Source organism: Lagopus muta, chromosome 7, assembly GCF_023343835.1.
Source record: "Lagopus muta isolate bLagMut1 chromosome 7, bLagMut1 primary, whole genome shotgun sequence".
Lineage (NCBI taxonomy): Eukaryota > Metazoa > Chordata > Aves > Galliformes > Phasianidae > Lagopus > Lagopus muta.
In genome coordinates this window covers 10,137,035-10,158,174 of record NC_064439.1, presented here as the reverse complement: position 1 = coordinate 10,158,174, position 21,140 = coordinate 10,137,035, and the positions used below count along the sequence as shown (strand labels likewise).

General features: G+C 37.8%; 1 protein-coding gene across 7 annotated transcripts in view; it reads left to right on the top strand.

Moving 5' to 3' along the window:
- DIP2C (disco interacting protein 2 homolog C) overlaps window positions 1-21,140 on the top strand; it is a 288,797-nt gene that overhangs the window by 206,688 nt on the left and 60,969 nt on the right. For all 7 annotated transcript variants that reach the window (XM_048952277.1, XM_048952275.1, XM_048952276.1 and 4 more), the window contains 11 exons: window positions 4,146-4,269; window positions 4,931-5,040; window positions 6,355-6,457; window positions 6,823-6,887; window positions 8,586-8,679; window positions 8,797-8,916; window positions 9,711-9,825; window positions 14,148-14,287; window positions 15,783-15,919; window positions 18,135-18,343; window positions 18,991-19,105. In XM_048952277.1, the coding sequence (XP_048808234.1) occupies window positions 4,146-4,269; window positions 4,931-5,040; window positions 6,355-6,457; window positions 6,823-6,887; window positions 8,586-8,679; window positions 8,797-8,916; window positions 9,711-9,825; window positions 14,148-14,287; window positions 15,783-15,919; window positions 18,135-18,343; window positions 18,991-19,105 (1,332 nt within the window). The remainder of the gene's footprint in view (window positions 1-4,145; window positions 4,270-4,930; window positions 5,041-6,354; window positions 6,458-6,822; window positions 6,888-8,585; window positions 8,680-8,796; window positions 8,917-9,710; window positions 9,826-14,147; window positions 14,288-15,782; window positions 15,920-18,134; window positions 18,344-18,990; window positions 19,106-21,140) is intronic.

Sequence of the window (21,140 nt, the reverse complement as noted above, 5' to 3'; positions counted from 1 at the left end):
GGAGTTAATCTGTTTTAATCTTAAAGTAATGTTTTTGCTCTCCAAGCACATTCGTAATCATGCTCAGTCACACACTGAATATAAGAATGGTGATTCTATGTAGATCCTTATGGCCTTTTGTCACAGTTGGTGAAGATTTGTAGCAGGTTATGACATGAAAGCATATAAAAATCTATTTCTCAGTCACTGTTTCATAGCCTGATAGGCTTGATGTTAAGTGTGCTTCTCCAGTTTCTAGCTGACAACACGATTTTAAAGTACACTTGCTTGTTTTCATAGCAAATTTGGTGATTCTCACTCCAGGGCAATTCTTTTAAAAAAAAAAGCAACGTTTTTTAAAGAGTAAAAGTGGTATTTCAGGAGCTCTTTATAGTAATCCTGAAAACTTCAGTTAAAGCTGTAACGGCAGCCAGAGAATGATATCTTTTTAAAGAGCCCCTCTCTTTCATTTGATGGCAGAATTTTGTTCCATTGGAAATATGTCTCAATGTTTTTTCTCATATTCGGACATCTTCAGGACTTGAGATAAAATGTGTTTCCTCTCTGCTTTAGTTATTATTGCGCTGTGTCTGATATACTGCTATGTATATAATTTTCTATGCAATGTTTTCTGACAACAACTCACCTTCCTTCACTGGATGTAAAACAGTTGTATTTTTCCTTTTGGTGGCACAGCCTTTCAGCCCCAGCCACAGCCAAACCCTGGTGCACTCTGCTGGAACTGCATCAGCACTGTGCCCACATCATGCTCCCTATGCTCTGCAGCAGCCGTGTACTGGGCACAGGCCCTTGCTCAGTTGGCCACCGTAAATCTGTGGTCCCTTAGACTCTGCATTTTCTTTTTATGCTTCCAAGTTTAGGAAATTGTAGTTTCCTAGAGAGAACCAACATCTAATATTTTAGGAGGAGGTTTTTCACACAGAGGGTGGTGAGGCACTGGAACAGGTTGCCCAAGGAGGTTGTGGGTGCCTCATCCCTGGAGGCATTCAAGGCCAGGCTGGATGTGGCTCTGGGCAGCCTGGTCTGCTGGTTGGTGACCCTGCCCATGGCAGGGGGGGTTGAAACTGTATGATCTTTGAGGTCCTTTTCGACCCAGGCCATTTTATGGCCCCCTGCCAGAAATAACAAATGTCCTCTTTTATTAAGACTTTTTGACATTAAAACCACTCATAGTTGTAGATTTCACATGCAAATCATAGCCAGATAGCAAAGCACTCTTTCTGATGAGACAGCTGTTTTCTTCCTCTTAAAGCCAGCTGTGAAAATTGCATCTGCTTTGTGTTTAATTTTTTATTAACGTCTTTGATGGTTGTATGTTTTAAATGGAGGGTTTTCTCAATTCATTTTCACTTTTGTTTCTAAAGTGCTGGTGCACCAGAAGGATGCCCTGTTTGTTCTTTGCCAGCAAATGCTTGTCAGCGCAAAGGCAAATGGAGTTCAAATAAGCATTGTAACAAAACACAAGATTAGTTCAGCGTTGCCACCTAATTCTCATTTTGAAACCAGTCTGGAACATGAACTGGACAGGAGTAACCTTTATCAGCCCAGCCTTTGCACTGGCTGTCTCTTCCTTCCTTCCATATTAGATAAGGGCGTGCGCTCTCACTTGCAGAGAAAGGAACATAATTGTTTTCCTTCACACAAATCCTCTCACAAAGCATTACAGAAATGACATTAACTGCATACAGAAATGCAGCCACACGTGGCATTTTTTTATCCTGACAATGAATTATCATTCTCTGCAGCAGCAAGAAGACAATTTGCCTCCAGGTAGAGGTGAAAACTTTCAGAGAACCTTTAATAAAAGTCGTTAGAGAACTTTGAATGGCTGCCTACAGCAGAGAGGATTTCCATCTTGCTTCATCTGAAGGCTTGATCTCCCTAGGTGTGTGCAGACATCGTCTGAAGCTGAGCAGACCTCGTTTTTTGTACCTCAGCAAGTGCTCTGCCATCTGGAAATGTGAAATGGTAGCTCTGAAGCCAGCATTTGGTCTCAGAGCTCATGCTGTAATACTTGAGCTGTATCTTCTGCCTTCCACCTTCACTACTTGCTGTTTCAAGCTGTAAGTTGTGGAGGCAACTCTCTCCCTGCCTGTGCAGGTTGGACTGTGCTGGTTCAGTGGTTTCACCTGGGCACTGTTGGACCTCTGAGGCTTTTTCCACCCCTGAAAAATTCAGCAAATTAAGGTGTTTGTGGCAAGTGAGAGTTCACCGAACTAGCAGATTAATATTAATTAACGAAATAGCAAATAATGCTGCTGAGAAAACTGTATGTCCTGAAAATATAAGTAGATGATTTGATTTTTTTTTTTTTTTTTTACTTATAAGGCACTCTTTGGCACTGTGGATGTTTGTTTTACATTCCTAAGAAGGAAGAAAGACAGCTGGTCCCTGAAAGGGGCAAGAATCGATGCTTGAAGTTGGAAGTCTTTTTCTTTGCCCACGTAGAATCTTTGACTGCTTCACACAAATAACTCTATTTTCAGCTCAAATCTCACTACAAGAAGGATATTGAGTCTACTCCAACCTAGGTGATTCTGGTTCTATATGCGTATTTTGAGGTGCTTCAGAAAGCAAATATGATTTTATTTTTCCTCTGGTCTCCTTGATACCTCATTTTAGCCTAATCTATTTGACTACAAAAATCTGCAGTAAAAATTAGTCAGATATACTTTGGGACTTTATTATGCAGCCTTGCTTTGAATAAATCAATGTATTAAGGCAACTGTTCTGTATTTCTGGTTGCTTCTTGTGCATACATCTACTTCTATGGCTTTGCTCTGCTGAAGAGCCTAATGGATAGATGTAAAGTTCATGAAAGAATCATGACAGGACACTGTGTGTAAAGCTGACATACTGCTGTGGAAGCACAGCAGCTCTTAAGTAACAACTATGGCCTAGACTTGAAAATCGTTACATGACTTTTTAGCCTCCATGCCCATATCCTCTTGATGACAGTAAAACATAATGTGCTTTCTCTAATGGGCACTTGACTATCTGAAGTGCTCCTGAAACGTGTGTACAGCTACTCAATGAAAAGTTTATTGACAAATCAGATTAGATCAACAAACAGTGATACTGTCACCACTGTGCATCTGCCGTATTATCTCTAAAGCTGAAAGCATTCTCCAGGAGGAAGTATCTGTAAGCTGTATTATTTCCTAGAATCTTCGTGGAATCACAGAATTGCAGAACGGTTGAGGTTAGAAGGGACCTCACTGGATGTCATCTTGTCCAGTCCCACCGCTTAAGCAGGGACATTAGTGCAACCTATTCCAGTGCTTGATTAGTCTCACAGTAAAAAGGCATTCCTTTATATTCAGATGGAACCTCCCATGTTTCAGTTTGTATGAATTGATGACATTTCCCCTGAATCTTTTCTTCTCCAGGCTATACAGTCCCAGTTCTCTCAGGCTTTCCACACAGGAGAAATGCTCCAGTCCCTTCATCATCTTTGTGGCCCTTCGTTGGACTCTCTAAAGTTTCTCTATATGTTTGTTTCTTGTACTGGAGAGCTCAGGATCTGACACAGTACACTAGATAGGGCTTCATCAGTGCTGAGTAGATGGAAGGGATCGCCTTGCTTGACCTGCTGGCAGCTTTGCCTTATGCAGCCAAGTATGCCATTGGCCTTCTTTTCACAAGAGCACATTACTGACTCATGTCCAATTGGTGTCCACCAGGATCCCCAGATCCTTTTCTACAAATCTTTCCAACTGGATGGCCTCCAGCATGTCCTGGTGCCTTGTTCTTCCCCAGGAGCTGGACTTTGCATTTCTTGTTGAACCTCATGAGCTTTCTTCCTCCCTTGTCTCCAGCCTGCCCAGGTCCCCCTAGGTAGCAGCACAGTCCTCAGGTATATCAGCCACTCCTCTCAGGCACTTCTTATTTCCGAGCAGTTCAGAAAGCAGACACCATCTGATGCCTTCAACATATTGTATGATTTATATTGTTTGAGCTGAGAAAATATCTAGGTTGTGGAATGCTGTTGTCAATTTGCAGATTGGTTTTTCTAATCATTTAAATTGCTTCAAGGAAAGAGACTGTTTTCCTCTCAAGATAATATGCCAAAGGACAAAAATGTTTCCAGCCTGCAGTCACTTCTGATCAATTTTATGTGTTGTTTTCATTTTGACTTCTATCAGGACGCAGGAAGCCAACAGATAGGCTTTTTGCTTGGGAGCTGTGGAGTTACTGTGGCCTTGACAAGTGATGCATGCCATAAAGGACTGCCTAAAAGCCCCACAGGGGAGATACCACAGTTTAAAGGTAAGCTATCTCTTGTTTACAGTGGATGTCTTAAAATTTACTACAACAGTCATTGTATTTGTTTACTTGGAGTGGGTGAAATTAAATTCTAAATTCAGCTTACGTGCATCCAGGACCCATAACACATCGCGTGCCACAGGAGCAGCCACGGCTGTTAGGGTGCTGTTGCCCAGCTGTGTGTTATTGGGCCACTGTTACACATTGCTGCTCCCTGTTTCTAGCTGCCAATGGGTGTAATTTGCTTCATGGCCAGCTCAGCTGGGCTACCAAAACCATCATCAGTCCCAAGATACAGTCAGCCAACAGATTTTGTGCTATAGTAGATGAGAAGTGTTCAGACAATTCAGTCCTATAGCTTAGAGGTTGGGACTGTAACCTCTGGTAAGAGCACGGTAATAAACTATTTGGGTCAGTAACAGCTTAAACTGCCTGGCTATTTCTTCAGGGTTGTCTGAGCGCTCCTCAGCGCTTGGTAGCTGTGTTAAGAAAGCCATTTTGAAAAATCTTTTTTTTCCATGCTACACTGAGGTTTAAAAGCAGAACTGTTTAGATAATGGTGATGTGGATATCCAGGAAAAAACTTCGGCCGGGAAGAATTTTGTTGTGTCTTGTCCTGCAGAAGCTCAACAATAGCTGACTTTTCTTTGTGACTGTGTCTCAGGCTGGCCAAAGCTGCTGTGGTTTGTCACAGAGTCTAAACATCTCTCCAAGCCTCCTCGTGACTGGTTCCCACATATCAAAGATGCAAACAATGACACAGCTTACATCGAGGTGAGTTAATGAAGACTCATCTTCCTTTGAATCATTGCATATGGCACTTCTGGATTAGATAAACATAATTATTCATTTGCTAGTCACAGAAGCGAAGAACATCCTGTGTTAGTCTGTTAGTAAGTAATATTTTCTAATAAAATCCTGTAGATTGATTTCAGAAAAGTTAATGAAATGTTAAATTGTATTTCAGGAGTTTTTAACGTTGATGTTTTATGTCATCTACGCAACTGTCACAATATTACATTAAATTTGCCTTGACCAACCTAGGTCTCGTTCACAATGTGTACTTGCCCAGCAGCACTGAGATGTACAGACAGCAAGCTTCACAAGGAAGCTTCAGTTCTCATATCCCACCCTTCAGACCCTTTGAAAAAGAAGGAACTTCTTGTTCAAAAGCTTGTCTGTGACATACGGCTTTGTGAGTCACACTCTTCCCATAAGACCAACATCAAGAAGGAAAAATTAGCAATGCTGTTAGGCTTAATTTTTCTCTTATTATTTTTCCATTCTTCTACTTCTGTGTAAATTCAAATGTTTTGAATTCAGTGGTGTTAGCACTGAATTTAAATGACTATTCAAAGGAATAAGTCCAAGGAAAGATATTTCCTGCCTTTGCACAGTCAGAACACTGGGTTCAAGGAACAGAAATAAGTCCATTTTCAGTCTTGTTGATGATCTTCATTATGGAGAAAGAGAAATGTTTAATTTGTTTTAATTGGGACTGATAGTTTTCAAACTCTTGCATAAAGTTGCAAAAATTGCCATGATCATCAGCAGTGATCTCCTACCTCTTTTCTATGCTGCTTTCTCTTGATTCTCATACTCTTGCAGTCAAACAGCTTTTGTCTTTCAGAATATATATAGAGAGATAGATTATTATAGAGTCCAACAGTGATTCTGTCATCAGCTCTTATTCCATGCCATATATGTCACAGAAGGGAGTTCAGATTTATTAGCTGGCCTATAAAATCTAACATGTTAACATTGAGCAGACTGAACTAGGTTTTTCTCTGCCAAATTTAGCCAGTCCTTTAGCCATTAACATGGTCAGAATTCTTAGAATCGTTTTTCCCCAATGCCTGTATTCCAGCAACAGATGGATTTCTAATATTGAGCCTGGGAAGCTTCAATCAGGAAGAGAGATCCTGACTGAAAAAATCATCCCAACCTTCTCAGTACTTCTGCCTTCTTAAAATAGGATCATTAAATGTGCCCAGTATTCACCTGATAAGAAACATTTTCAACTATTAAATAATGGAAATGGGGCACCATTTCACCATACGCTGACTTTCTCTACTTGGTTCTTTTTAGTACAAAACATGTAAAGATGGAAGTGTGCTCGGGGTGACTGTGACAAGGATTGCACTGCTGACGCACTGCCAAGCCCTGACCCAGGCATGTGGATACACAGAAGGTATGGAGTACACTTACCTTGTTTTAGGAAAGTATGAGTTGTAATTTGTGTGATTTGTCATTTGTATTCTTGTCTAATGCACAGATCTGTGTTAAAAGCTTGCAGATTTTTTAAAAGATGTTTTTTTTTTCCTCGTTGATTTCAGAAAATGTACTTTTAAAATATCTTTATGAGAGGTACAAAGAAAAGACAAATAATGTCCTAGCCAAGACAAATCCCACAGTGGAGGTTTACTGTGAACGTTAAGCTTTGAGGTCATCAGTCATGTTATACTGAAGCTCACTCTATTTCCTTCCTTTGAGTGTGTTTGATTTGAGTCAATGCCATTTTCTAAAATATCAACTCTTTTTGTTTTCTTTGGACAGCTGAAACAATTGTGAATGTATTAGATTTCAAGAAGGATGTTGGTTTATGGCATGGGATTCTTACAGTAAGTATGTTTTTTTATTTTCTGTGAATATTTGAAAATAAACTAACCTCATATGCCTACTACTATCACAAACTGGGATGTCCTACAGTTTCCTCTAATACAATATTTTCTGCTTTGAAGGCAAAAAATATATGACTTAAACCCACAATCCTCTGCTAGTGCACTTACTCGTAATGAGCACAGTAAAGATGTCAGTGTTTTTACGATCAGATCGAGTACTCTGGCCCCTTTCTTACCATCTCATTCTGATCTCGTTTGTGAATGTTTTTGAGATCAGACTGAAAAGCAGAAACATGTGAAGAGCATTAGTGCTTACCTCTGTAAGAATATGGTCCAGTGGCATAGCTGTATTGCCACTGACTTGTCTATCCAAACTTCCACAAATAGGTGTTTCTGCAAACATGAAAGCATTTCTCATACTTTAAGCTGCGTGCATGTTCTTCTTGCTGTTTGAATCTCTTCATCAATTTATGTAGGAGCCAACTGTTATATTTTTATGTATGACAGAATGCTGTTTGCTGATCACATTAAGAAAAGCTGACAAGTTTTGAAGGGTTGCTGTTTGGGAGTGCCATGATAAACAGTTCATACATGCTGTGATTCCCAGGGAGCTGATACACTTTTCAGTGTTATATTGCTCCTAATATCTAAGGGCAGTAATAACACTTGTAAAGCTGGAACATCCTATTAGGCTTAGTGTCCATACACATCTCACAGCAGAACAAACAATTTATATCATTGTTGAAAGCAAACATGTAAAAAGCCTTTTCAGTGCCTTCCTTTGCTGTTTATCTTGCTGTGAATTTCTTGTTCGTACTGTTCAGATGGCCAGCCCAGTGGGACACTTAACCTGTGTCAGTAAGACTTTCTTAAACCTAGATTTTCCAAAGGAAATAGTTTATTTAACTCAATCTGCAGTAAGGAGAGATACACTGCCCTCCAAAGATGTTTCTAAATGCTAAGAAAAGCAGTGCAAGCTGTTTGAAAGCAACCCATGAGAAATGGCTAAAGCAATTGACTGCTTCAGCCTAGGAGACCTGTTTGCTGTCATTGGCTTCTTTTTTCTATGCATTCTTCAACTTCTCGTAACCTTGTTGAAAACACTGGAAATTACCTACCTGGAGCAGAATTAAAAAAAAAAAAAAAAAAAAAAGTCATCTTTCATTATATATTAAAATAATTTGGTCCCTGCTTAATCCAGGAGTTCACTTTCTTGGTCTACTCTCTTTCAAATAATTTTTTCCCACTGGCAAGTCTTCGTGGAGATGATTTTCTTTAGAAGGATATATTGGGAGAAGTCATCTTATATACCAAAAAATAGCAGGCTCAGGGATGATAGTAACCTACACAGCCATCAGGCAACCGTTGTTCATCCAATAGATCTATATATTTTTTAGTGCTTACTGTTACTTTTGTATTTTAAGTCAATTGCTTAGGAAGAAAACCTATTTAAAACTTATTTCTGTTCTGCTTCAAAGTTATGATCTGATTAGTCTAAATCTGTAATCATTAATTAAAACATTCAAACATGGTGATTCCATTTCTTCTTAATGTAAATATCTAAATAGGAAAAGATAAATGCCATTGCTGAATATAAAAATAAGCACGGAAGAAATATCATAGATGCCTCTGACCATAAACAATATAAATAATTGTCATTATTGTTATATAAAACCCATTTATCTTATTTGATTTCAGAGTGTCATGAACATGATGCATGTTATAAGTATTCCATATTCCTTAATGAAAGTGAATCCACTGTCATGGATACAGAAAGTGTGTCAATACAAAGGTAAGAAATAAGAATACATAAAAGTATATTTGAAGGCCAAAATCAAAAGAACAAATTGTTTTTACTGCTGTAGAGCTTTCACATGGTTCATCAGAAATTTTCCCATTCCTGTTGCAGCAAAAGTTGCCTGTGTAAAATCCAGAGACATGCACTGGGCATTGGTGGCACATCGAGATCAGAGAGACATCAACCTTTCCTCACTGCGAATGCTCATAGTGGCTGATGGTGCCAACCCATGTAAGTGATGCTTCTGCAGTCCAGCAGAGCATAGGGAATGTTTTCCATCTTGCTCCTATAGTTTCAATCACCATAGCTAAAATATTTAACAAAGTATAAGGTTTGTCTGCAAACTATTTGATATTTATTGAAACAGTAATTAATTTTGAATTTTTTTAAAATATATTTTTCTTTAGCTAATCCTGAAGCAAACTTGATATTCCGCACAACGTAAGTTGCAGCAAATCCAGTTTTGTTTAACATGACAGCCATGTACAAAAATTGAAGTAAATAACCTTAAGTTTTAGAGAGGATCAAAACATTTTTTCTGAATGATGGCTTACAGATACAGACTGAACTGAGAATTTTGGGGGAATAATTATGCTAGTCTTGAGAACCACATCAGGATCACTCCTTGAAAAGTACTTGTAGAAACTATTTCTCTTCACTATTTAAGATCTCAAGGCATAGGTGTTTTCCTTTTTGCAGGAGCTTGCTTTGGGTTTCTGAGTTAAATCTTTCATTTGCCTCATCCTAAAAAGAAAAATTGTAATGACATTCATGTTATAAATCTGGCATTAATGGCTTTTCTGTGTAAGCATAGTGAAAGGATTTTATGGTCAAAAATTAGTATTTATACAATGTATACACATATATATAGTTGTATCAGGTAAGGCTTCTTTCCTAGTGGGTTCTTCTAAATTTTTTTATTCAGAAAAGCCTAACATATTGAATAACAAGTTTGCAATTTGAATAGCATCACTTTAGAAATCAGACTATGCTTTCTCCTCTGATTATTTTTTTCCTTCCCTCAGGGTCTATTTCTTCCTGTGATGCATTTCTCAATGTCTTCCAAAGCAAAGGTCTGAGACAGGAGGTCATTTGTCCCTGCGCTAGTTCACCAGAAGCTCTCACTGTGGCTATCCGAAGGTACCGTGTTACACAGTGCAACAAACTCACTGTACATGATGTGTGCTAATGTGAAAAGAAACGAAAAATGCATTCAAGATTGAATCTCCTTGCTTAACTTCTGAGTGATGTTTTTAGTTTTCATTTTGTTTTTGTCTAAACGGACATACAGTCATTTGTAGTTTAGTAATTCAAGCTAGTTAAAACTTAGTAATAAGTTACTATATAAAGAACACTTTATAACATTCCTGTTCCTGTAATTATGTCTAATTTTAAGTAGACTGAAATCCAAAAGCTAATTCTGTAAAAAGAAATGGGAAAATGCCATTGTAAGCATAAAATTAGTTAAAACATGGGATCTTAAATGGAATTGCTACTAAGGAAAATCTACTTTAAATCAGTCTGTTTAAAGAGAGTTATGGCTTTGTGCAGATTGTTTTTGTCTAACTAGCACTTTATAACCTGTCATAAACTCTTAGTAATCATCTAGAAATGCCCTTAGAGTCTGTGGGGTTTGTGCCTAAAAATAAAATGGAGAAATTCTAATAAAACTATTAAGCATTATGTACAGGAATATCCTTATAAAGCAGCCACCAGTTGCGAGGTGTTGTAAGACACAGTAAATACCCTAACTCATCTGTTCTGGCAGAATTTTCAAAAAGCAATGCCTAGAACAGAAGGCACTTTGTTTTTAAGTTCAGATTTCTATCACCATTTGTGATTTTTTTTCACGTGTTGAAACATGAAGTATAAAACTGTAAAGCACTGTAATAGAACTAAGTAAAATACTTCCTGCCACAAAGCTTAAATTATATTAAGTGAAATGTAACCAGATTTTCAGTTAGCTTTCCAACAAAACATCAGAGGAAGAAAGACACAACGCCAAGAATGTGGTTGCCTTTCAGCCACATTATTAACCTAAAATGCCTGAAAGCTGTCTGTCAGTGACTTATCCTGCCCAGGTCAGTTTTCCTTCTGCACTGCCTCGAAGAGCCCATCGCTCAGCTCCAATAGCCTTTCCCCCATTCTCAGTGAGTAGTAAGGAGTGAGTCGTGTTTCCCATGTGTTGGGTTTCTCTGCTGTAGGCTGCACAGCTCTTCACTTCCTTCACCCTTGGAACTGTTGCTTTCATGTGCAGCATACATTGTTTATTCTAAACATTGATTAATGAGTCAGAGTTTTCATTTCCTGTAGTAGAAATGGAAAATCTGCCCCTAGATCACAGGTTATGCAGTGGGAGAACTCACTGCGACTCAGTGTGCAGTGGGTGGTTTGCCCTTTCTAGACTTAAACTCTATGCTTAGATCCATGTGAAGCACTAGAGATTCATTTTCAAATTAACTAGCATTGAGAGCTTACATTAAAAAATAAATAAATTAGCACATAAAATAGCTGATAATTCAAAAAAGAGCATTTTTATCTTCAGTGCTTCAGTAAGTAATTACAGAGACATTTTTATTACAGAGAATGTTATTGAACACATACCCACTTTTTTTTTTGAAGTCTGGATAATGGCAGGGTAATGCTAGCTGAACTTGTGAGCTTTAGTATTTTTCATTTTATTCAAGCCATCTCCAGCAATAGTAAAGTCATTATCATACAAGTTCCAAAGAGTTACAGCTGAAGTACACTTTAAAATGACTCCCCGCAGAGCACAGATCCAGAGAGCTCCCTGTTAATGCTCTGACTTTTAAGATCTGTGGTGTAATTCTACTGATCTTCCTGCAAGAAGGGGTAACAAAACCAATTCTCTGTTGAAATACACTTGTAGTTTAGAGAAAGACAGTCAGTAATAGACTAATAGGTACTTTACCTTTAGAGATGAATCATAAAGCCTAATATTTAAAGGAATGTCTCATGCAAATAATTCTTTATGGTATTCCCATTTGGTTTACTGCATAGGAGTCTGAACCTGCTTGCTTAAGGGAGTGCAAAAGTACAAGCCTGTTGCCATTCTAACAAATGACAAAAAGTAGCAATAATTTGTATCTCTAAATGGTAGTCATAACAGTTCTTAAAATGCTCTATAGCTACTCAGTATGAACAAAGCAACTTTGAAGTAGATAAATGTCCTTATTGCATGGCTGAGGAAACTAAAGGGGTAGGTTTGTCTGGCTTATGCTAAATGTACTTAGCATATGGAACAGGTGGAATTATACCCTTGTTTACCTAGGAAGCAATGTGATAGAATTCCAAATCTGACATGAAAAATATGGAGTGTGTAAAGAAAACCCTTGTGGACTTCACAAACAGGACAAAATAGAGGCTGCTGCACGGCAGGACTGTGGCTCACAGGATGCTTTCTAACAGGCTGCCTGCTGTGCTGCTAGGTGCTTAGCTCCCCACCTCACACCTACTCCTTGTTCCTCCCTGTTCCCTCCTGGTGTCAGGGAACTACTTGCCTCCAAGAGGAGGCTCAAGCTGAGCTAACTGACTCGCTGAGGGATCCACCTTGAACTACCTGCATACTCTAAAATGACAGCACTGGAATACCTGTCCTAGACAACAAATTCTTCTGCTTCCATTGTGCTGTGCTCCATGTTCACCTGGGAAAGCTGTCACCTCAGCCTAGGCTACACCAAAGGCAGCTCTATTGAATAGGCCCAACTAGATCCTAACTGGCCCCGTGCTTCTAGCTTCTCTCCCTTGCACACCTTGTCTTTTATTTAAATAAAAATAACTTATTTTAAAATTTACTGATTTTTTTTTTAATTAATCAAAGGAACAGCCAGTGCCTTTCAGGGCTGCATCCACTCTTTTATTTTCAGCAGCCTTTGTATGTGGTAAGTAACACAAAAAAATGTGTGTGAGAAAAGTCTAGGTGTTCTCCACTTGCAGCAGGTTGTGAACACCTTGTGTGCCTGCAGGAGACCAGTACTCTCTTTTTATATATTTAAGATGTCCTGAGCAATAAAATGGGCTTTTTGAGGAGCAAGGATGAGAAGAAGTTGATCAATTAATGTGGCTGAAAGTTCTTTTGACATGATGAGAATGTTATTTATCACAGCTGCTCTTTTGCTAGCACTATTTGTTATGCTCTGATGCATTTTCAAGCGTGCCCACATCCTTCTGTGTTGACAATGTCACTTGAGAAATATGCCTTGTAAAATGTATTAATTGAAATTTATAGTGCTTATCTGAACATGGGCTAAGGCTAAGGCCTATCTAGTATTTCAAGCACATTAGAGGAGAAATGTCACATGAAAGGACATTGCCTGTGATGAAATCATTGTGTTATGATGGACTACTTAGGAAAAATGCAGAATCTTGAAGGGACTATTGACAAGTTTATAGATTTTGAAAATAGCTGGAGTCTAGCTGCTCTATGTGGATGCATTATCCATACTCAAATCAGCATCATGTTAGCCTCCAGTCATGCTTTTCAAAATACAGGACAGTATAAGAATCTTTCCAGACATGAGAAGTCTTGACACATTCCTCTGGCTTAATAGTCAGCGTATGTCAACATTTGCTTGCTCAAGCCACACTCTATATATGTAATCATTGTATTCACTGATACAGCAAGGGGTTTTATATTGAAACAAGCTGACAGCTTGTGCTAATGCTGTGAGTCTGTACGGAGCATCAGTAGTGAATGTGAGCAAACTGAGGTGTTACTGAGTGATTGCATCCACAGCATTTTGACCAGGACTGATGAAATAGCAATTTGTTTTCATTTTCAGGGGTAAGTTAAAATAGGAATAATTAAATCACATGCACTAAAATAAAGATGATGAAGTCCTTGCAGTTTCTACAGATATTTGGCAGTAAATCTATTAAAACCTAATTTCTTCTGCTTAGTAATTGAAAGTGTTTAAGTATTTTGAGTGGGAAATCTCATCTGTGAGTTAAAGATAAAAGATTTGCATTCTGATCTTGGCTTTATTGCCAGCATGCTAGAGGTAGGCTTTTATTCTGCCAGGTGAGCTTTGTTTCCTAATTCTAAGTTGCCCCTAAGTAAGAAAGTAATATGCAGAGATTTTGTCAAATTATTTACTAATTATTTCCAAATATTTAGAATGCAGCTGCCTTCTACTCTGTCTACATGGCCTTTCCATATTTTTTAAATAAGTCAAAAGCCCTTTCCTTGGCTAATCAAGCAGACTGTAAATCTATTTGAAAACAAATACAAGCTTTTTATGTGAATATTAGGCATTACTTTCATCTCTGCAACCCCATATGTGGGGGTAACTACTGAGTGGGAGAGTTGCTAGATTACTTGAAAATGGGGAAAAAAACCACTATTTTAAACTCGCAAGTAGAGGAGTGTTTTCAATATTAATCCATTAAGTAAATGCTTACATCTGCCTGATGGTGCATGATGTTATAAACCATGGTTGCAGGCCAACAGATGACAGCAATCAGCCACCAGGCAGAGGAGTTCTGTCCATGCATGGTCTCACATACGGAGTGATTCGGGTGGACTCTGAAGAAAAGCTGTCTGTTCTGACTGTCCAGGATGTTGGCTTAGTGATGCCAGGAGGTAAGGATTGAAAGAGTTTTGTTTGGAACTTACTATGAGTCAGTTCATTAATTTAATTACTTACGTAGTAAGTCATAGAAAGCTTTAGGATCAGACTGCACGTATTTGAAAAAAAAATTAGACTAAAAGCCTTACCTTATGAAATTATGGTTTGGAAAACCAAGATTTCTTATCTGTATTTACTTCTGTGGATCTCTTTCCACATTAACAGCATGCTTTGAACAGCCTCACATCGGATCAAAACATCAATTTCTTAACTGTGAGGTACAGAAAATAGAACAAGTTGAGAAAATTCTATAACCTATGCTATGGGTCAACCAAATTGCTATCTGAGGGCTTGCAGAATATTTCTCCAAAAATATTGAGCTATCACTCAGTCATCAGCAAGAGAAAGTATAAGTGAACAGTTCACATTGATAGATTGATACTGAAGCCAGTGCTTCCAAAAATGGAGATAAGATTCTTCATAACAGCTAAATTTCTAGCAGTAAGTTATGGAGACTAGAAAAGGGTAACACTGTAGTTTTTCATAACAGAATGTCTATTATATGTCAAGTGAATAAAACATAAATTATGCATCTTAAAACATTTCAGTTGAGCAACTTAAAATACAGGAAGATGGATTGTTGTCTAATAGCGATCATATCAGATATTATTATAGATGTACTGCCTTGCACCTCATACTATATTCTAATAGTGTTGAGAAAAGTGCACACTCTTGATCGTCCTTGGAGCGAGAGAAAGGTCATTATAGACTCTTCATGCTCATATTTAAAGATACGTTGGCGCATTGTTGGTCTCCCCTGTTCATCTTCCCAACTATGAAGTCACACTTGCATGACTCCTGCTCCACCTGTAGCAGCATACCTGACTCTTATTTGTGTGGCTTACACACAAAATGATGTTTCTTCCTCAGACCAGTGCTTTCTAACCCCTCCTGTTCAGCTCTGATTGTCTCCTCAGTCCTGCAAGACCAGTCTGAGCTCTGATAAATTCTCAGTGAAACAGTGGGACTAGTCTGCTCTAACATGCTGATATTTCATATGGTGTTACTTGCTGCTTAGTGAGAAGTGTATTTCCTGGATGCTTGCTGCCCTGGCAGTGTAAATATTGTCAAGAATGCCTGTAGAGTATTTCATTTTGCTCTGACTGCACCAAGTCTGTTCTTTGATATGCAAAACTGGGAACATAGTTACACTTCACAACAATATTACAAATCAGCTGAGGTTTTAGGTAGCAAGGGAGGTTAGGTTTTGTTTTCAGTTAAATGATTGAGTTTACATAAAGGTCTTTGCATTCTTTTTGTAAATATTATATGTAATGCAAGGAACATTTTATTAGAGATATTCAGCATCTTAGAGTTTGAGAGACAGATTGTTGGTTAGTGACTAAATATAATTTACTTATCTGAACTCCACCACAGTGTCATGCAAAGTTTATATTGTACTATAGTTAGTTTTATTATATATTTTAAAGTCATTTGCTCTTTCCCTAGCTATAATGTGTTCAGTAAAGCCAGATGGAATTCCTCAGCTCTGTAAAACAGATGAAATAGGAGAACTATGTGTATGTGCTATTGCAACGGGTACATCATATTATGGACTCTCGGGCATGACTAAAAACACTTTTGAGGTAAGCTGGCAAAAATTCTATGTAAAATATTCCTTTTTAACTTTCTAAGGGTATATTTCACTTAAAATATTGACAGTGACAATACTAGAATATCAGCAATAATCAGTGCTTGTGATTTGGGACTGCAGCCAGATAATCCTCACTGAATCCCATTTCATTAAGTGCAAAAACAGATTGTTTTGTGGGTTTAGTTCTGGCTGTGAGGAGCTTTTTCTTTAATTTTGGAAGAAGATATCAGGTGCTGAAACAGTCACAAGGAAATCAGGAAAAAAGGCGAAGTTCGAAAGGTAATAATGTATGGGTTGTTGCAAGCAGTGGGAGAGCTGCTGTATGTCCTTAAAAGCAGTCTCCATCATTTCTGCCACCCAGCCTTTAAAGCCTGCATTTATACAGAAACCTGACAGACACAACCTTCGAGACATATCTGAATAGTGAAGATAACTTTTCCTAATTAGTGCCCCCCACCTGCTTTTATTTGAACAGCCTAAGGTGAAAACCTTTGTGCTTTGTGTGGTCTGTCTTCCAGTACATTTCAGCAGCAGCGTAGACTGCTGTACTGACAGCTCTGTTGTACCTGCTCACTTGTTCTCATTAATTTCTGTTGAAGCCAATGTGAAATGGTGGACAAATCAGGGAAACAATGAAAAATATTCAGCTGAGACTTTTATTCATTCATGTTCTCATTATTTTCTCTTTAAGTAGTTGAGGAAAAGAGAAGTGTATTTATATTTCGGTTAACAAATGTTCTTTCTAATATTACCATATTTTATGGATTACACATGGCTAATATCTCCTGCAAAATGGTTTCAGCTTTCCTTATGCAGAACTGAATATTGTAAACATTGTACATTTAATAATTAATGGATGCTGATAGATATAATCCTCCATTCTGCTACTGATGCCAAGAATCCTACTATGCTACTGTGACCTGAAATTTGTAGATTGCTGATTACTGTGCTACAAGAGCAATTAGCAGTACCCATTGTGAATGATAATCTCATATTTGACATATTTCAGAATAGAAAGGTACTTAGATTCATTCTAGAGTACTTGCTGTAATTATAAAATCATTCATAATTCATAGCTAGATCTGCAGTTGAACAGTACATTTAGAGTTATTCCAAATGGTAAGCAAATAAATTACCACTGAGTCAGCAGGACTACTCATTTTTGAAGTTATGCAAGTTCTTAACAACTCTCAGCAAGTGGGACTCTCTTCTCTTTTATGGTGTAATTTGTGTTGCAGGTAACAGACTGAGGTTTGTGTTGCCGAGATGAGTTATGGCTGAGGGTGTATAAGCTTTAAATCTGCTCAGGAGGAGTCACCTGTGAACATCTGGCAGCAGAATTTGACCTTTATTTTCAGATGAGCCCTGAAGGACTTTTTGTACTCACGGTCTTCCACCTGTCATTGTCATAAATAACTTACATTTAGACTTTCAGTTCTTTAAGAAAAGATGGTAGGAATGTGTGCTTGTGTCAGAATGCAATCCAGGTAGCTCACCAGAAGAATAATGCTGAGCTAGCTGGAATGAGAAAAACAGGATAAATTGACCTGCGTAGAAAGTATCCCGTGGAAGTCATCTTTACTTTTGGCGTTCAAAAGATTAGAGTTACTATAGAGGAATGTTTTTTTCATTTTTTGACATTAAACAGAGGTCCTGTGAAGATTTAATTGACCTTAGATAAATGACATCAAGAGTTATTAAAATACAGTACCTAAAAATAGCTTTACTTCTAGCCTGTTTATTTCTCTTTACTACATTGAAATCGAGTATGAGATACTGAAAAGAGCATCTACTGTCATGTTTGCAGGTTACTTACTGAGCTGCTCTGTGCATAGCACCTCCGATTAGTTTTGCTTAGTACAACATGTTTGTTTATTTTTTTAAATTCAGTACTATTTACCTTGACTGATTGACTGATAGATTGATTTAGGTCAGAAATTATTTACAAGCCATAGCTAGGAAAAATGTGTTTGGTAAACAAAGTGAGACTGATCTTGCCAAACCTCAAGTACTGAGAATTATACACTGTAGCACAGGAGTTTCTCAGTGTTCTGTTTTTGGTTAGAGAAGATAAAAGAGCATCATCAGAGGCTTATTTACTTTATTCCAAAGGAGCTCTCTGAAAAACCACGCCTGAAATAAGCATGGTACTAAGCAGTACCATTTTAGTATATAGAATAGAAAAACTGTGTTTTTGTGTCTTACAGGTGTTTCCTATGACCAGTTCTGGTGGCCCTATCACTGAATATCCTTTTATAAGGACTGGACTACTAGGCTTTATAGGACCAGGTGGACTTGTCTTTGTCATTGGCAAAATGGATGGTTTGATGGTTGTCAGTGGAAGAAGACATAATGCTGATGACATTGTAGCAACAGCACTCGCAGTGGAACCAATGAAATTTGTCTACAGGGGCAGGTTTGATCCTTTTTCTTACTTTAAGTAGAAGTCCCTATTTTGCTTAGATTAGATGTAAGTGACCCAAAATGCTTCCAAAAGGTAGTTCCTAATCTGCACAGGGCTTTCTGTTGTTGATAAAATTGGGATGCTGTGAAATTTCTTTGCATTTTCTCTAAATTACTGTTTATATGGCCGGAGGCAGGAGACAGCAGAGGAAAACCTAAGTCATAGCTGAGGTAGGCTTTAAATATTGAAATCCAAAACTGTCATTTTAAAAGTTTCCAGTAGAATAACTGGTTAATTCTGAAGTTGTTGCAATTACTTGTTTCTAAGATATGGCTAAAGAAGGTGTTTGTGCTGCTGAATAACTGCTTAAAAGCAGCCTTGATGTGACACAAATTTAGTTCTGTTTTTATCCTAAGAAGGTTTACTTCTTGAGCTCTGCTGTTACTGTTGCCTTACTAATGAGTTCAGAACGAGATTCTATATACCTGTTTCAGAAGTTTTCTAAAACTGTTGTTTTTTTCCCCTTAAATAAAATGCTTATGAAAGCACCAATCCTCTGAGTAATAAATAACAAAATATTGCTACAGAGAGTTGGTTTAGAAGGATCTTATTGTCATCTATCCTAGCAATAAATACTCTTCCTTCCTCCTCTCCTATAGGATAGCAGTGTTTTCAGTGAGTGTGCTGCATGATGAAAGGATAGTTATTGTTGCTGAGCAAAGGCCAGATTCCACGGAGGAAGACAGTTTTCAGTGGATGAGTAGAGTCCTGCAGGTAATGCTCTTAATGTATGTTTGGAAGCTGCTTTTCCTAATTTCTTTTTTTTTTAATTGAACATTTAAACCTTCAAAGTAACCTGGCATTCGTGTTTGAGCAATTCTGAGCATTGCTTTGATCACACTTCTAACTACCTAATAAGCACAAAATAATCTTCTTCTGGGTGACAATTCCTGCCCAAACCACATATGTCCAATGTGTAAAACATAACTAAAATGCTATAAGAAAGCAAGGATGACTTGAAGCAAGCAATAGCAAAAAGCCAGTACCATGTAGTCATGAGAATGTAGTGATTCATTACTACAAAAAGGTGGTGAATGAGTGTATGTATACTTACTGTTAAAAGCTAACATAGTCTTACTAAACAAAGAAAGGTAACGTTATGCAGTTGACTTTATCAAAAGTGTATGTACAGAACTGAACTAGATCTCCAGATTTCTTTTTAATGAACGGGAAAGAATTATATTTCTAGTGCACCATGGTAAATTAAACTATTTGAGAAACAACCTAAAAATGACTTTTCTTTCCACTGCAATGAAGGGAAGGGATTCATTAGCTCAGGCATCTATGATAAGGTTATCTGCATAGAGGACACCTATTGCAAGAAATCCCATTCCGGCTGTCTTGTGAATCACACAAGGCACATAGCACCAGGAGAGAGAATATTCTCAGAGTATGAAGTTTTCTTTTCTTGAACAACATAGCAGATACGGACTCGGTGCAAGTTCTGGCATCTCTAATCAGTTTTCTCAATGAAACAAAAAGACAAAGATCTCAGGCACTCTATTTACCGCCTGGCTTAAATCATTTCAAAAACTAAGCTATCTCATCAGCAGACATAAATACCAGCAGTTTTAAAAAGCTGACTTGTACCCTTCTCTCAAAATTTCAATGTTTAGTTCATCAGTTCACATCTCTGTGAAAAATCGTTCATCATCTTCAGCAATGTGCCAAATTCCAGAATGGGAAAGGTGACAGTTCTGAATGATCCATGGCATTTTTACAGGTTGTGTGCCACACAGGTAGCTACCAAAGCAAACAGTGTGGAAGTCACTCATGTATAACAGCCCTCATCCCTCCAGAGTTGGGCATTGCTCTCCACGCACTCCTAGGAGCCACACTGTGATGTGCTTTAATTAATTGCTTACCCTATAATAGTTTTCTTTCAAGCTAATCTCAAGTGAGGACCCTGTGATTTATCACTGCCCTTCAGAAACCTACAAATAACATTATGATTGGGATTTGATGCTTCAGATTTCTGCTGGATACATGAGACGTTGCTTCCTGGCAGTCTTGCATATCTAACTATTGCTCATTTTTAACGTAGGGGGAATGTAGACCAGCAGTGAGGTGATCCTGTACTGCCATGAGATCTACTACTATTAAAACTGCGATGATTGTAAAACAAGTAACTGCTTTATTATTCTTTGCAATCAAATCAATAAAAATAAAGGAAAGGCAAGACAAAAGCAAAACATTATTTAGAGTGACTATAGAAGTAATCAATAATTTATTGGTCTAAATTTAAGTACATAACTATAAATCATTATTTGATTATCAGAATATAGATTGCGTCTTTGAAGCAACAAATGTATGCATTCACATTTCTCGTGGTTAAAAATTCAGATGCAAGTTAAGTCAATTATATTTCTGAACATTTAACTTCTCATTAGAGATACTGTCTGTAATTTGATTCCCAGTCTGTTTGGATGTCAGAAGTTGTTTTTCTAACTCACTGGCTGCAATTTTTGCACCCAGTGTAAGGAAAATAACCAGTTAAAATGTGAATGGAATTAAAATGTAAGAGCATGCATATTCATGTTTAGCTAGATGAATTACATAGACACTGAACATGACTGATTTTTTGAAATTGATGCAGTTGACTCCACTTTTCAGACAGTGAACATGGTTAAAGATTCAAAAATCCTTATTTTTCAGGTTTGCATTCAAAAGATTTTGTTTCAAGTCAGTGCCTGTGTAGTTTTCCTTTATATTGAATAAGTTCCCATTCCTGCCTGAGGATCTTCTAAGA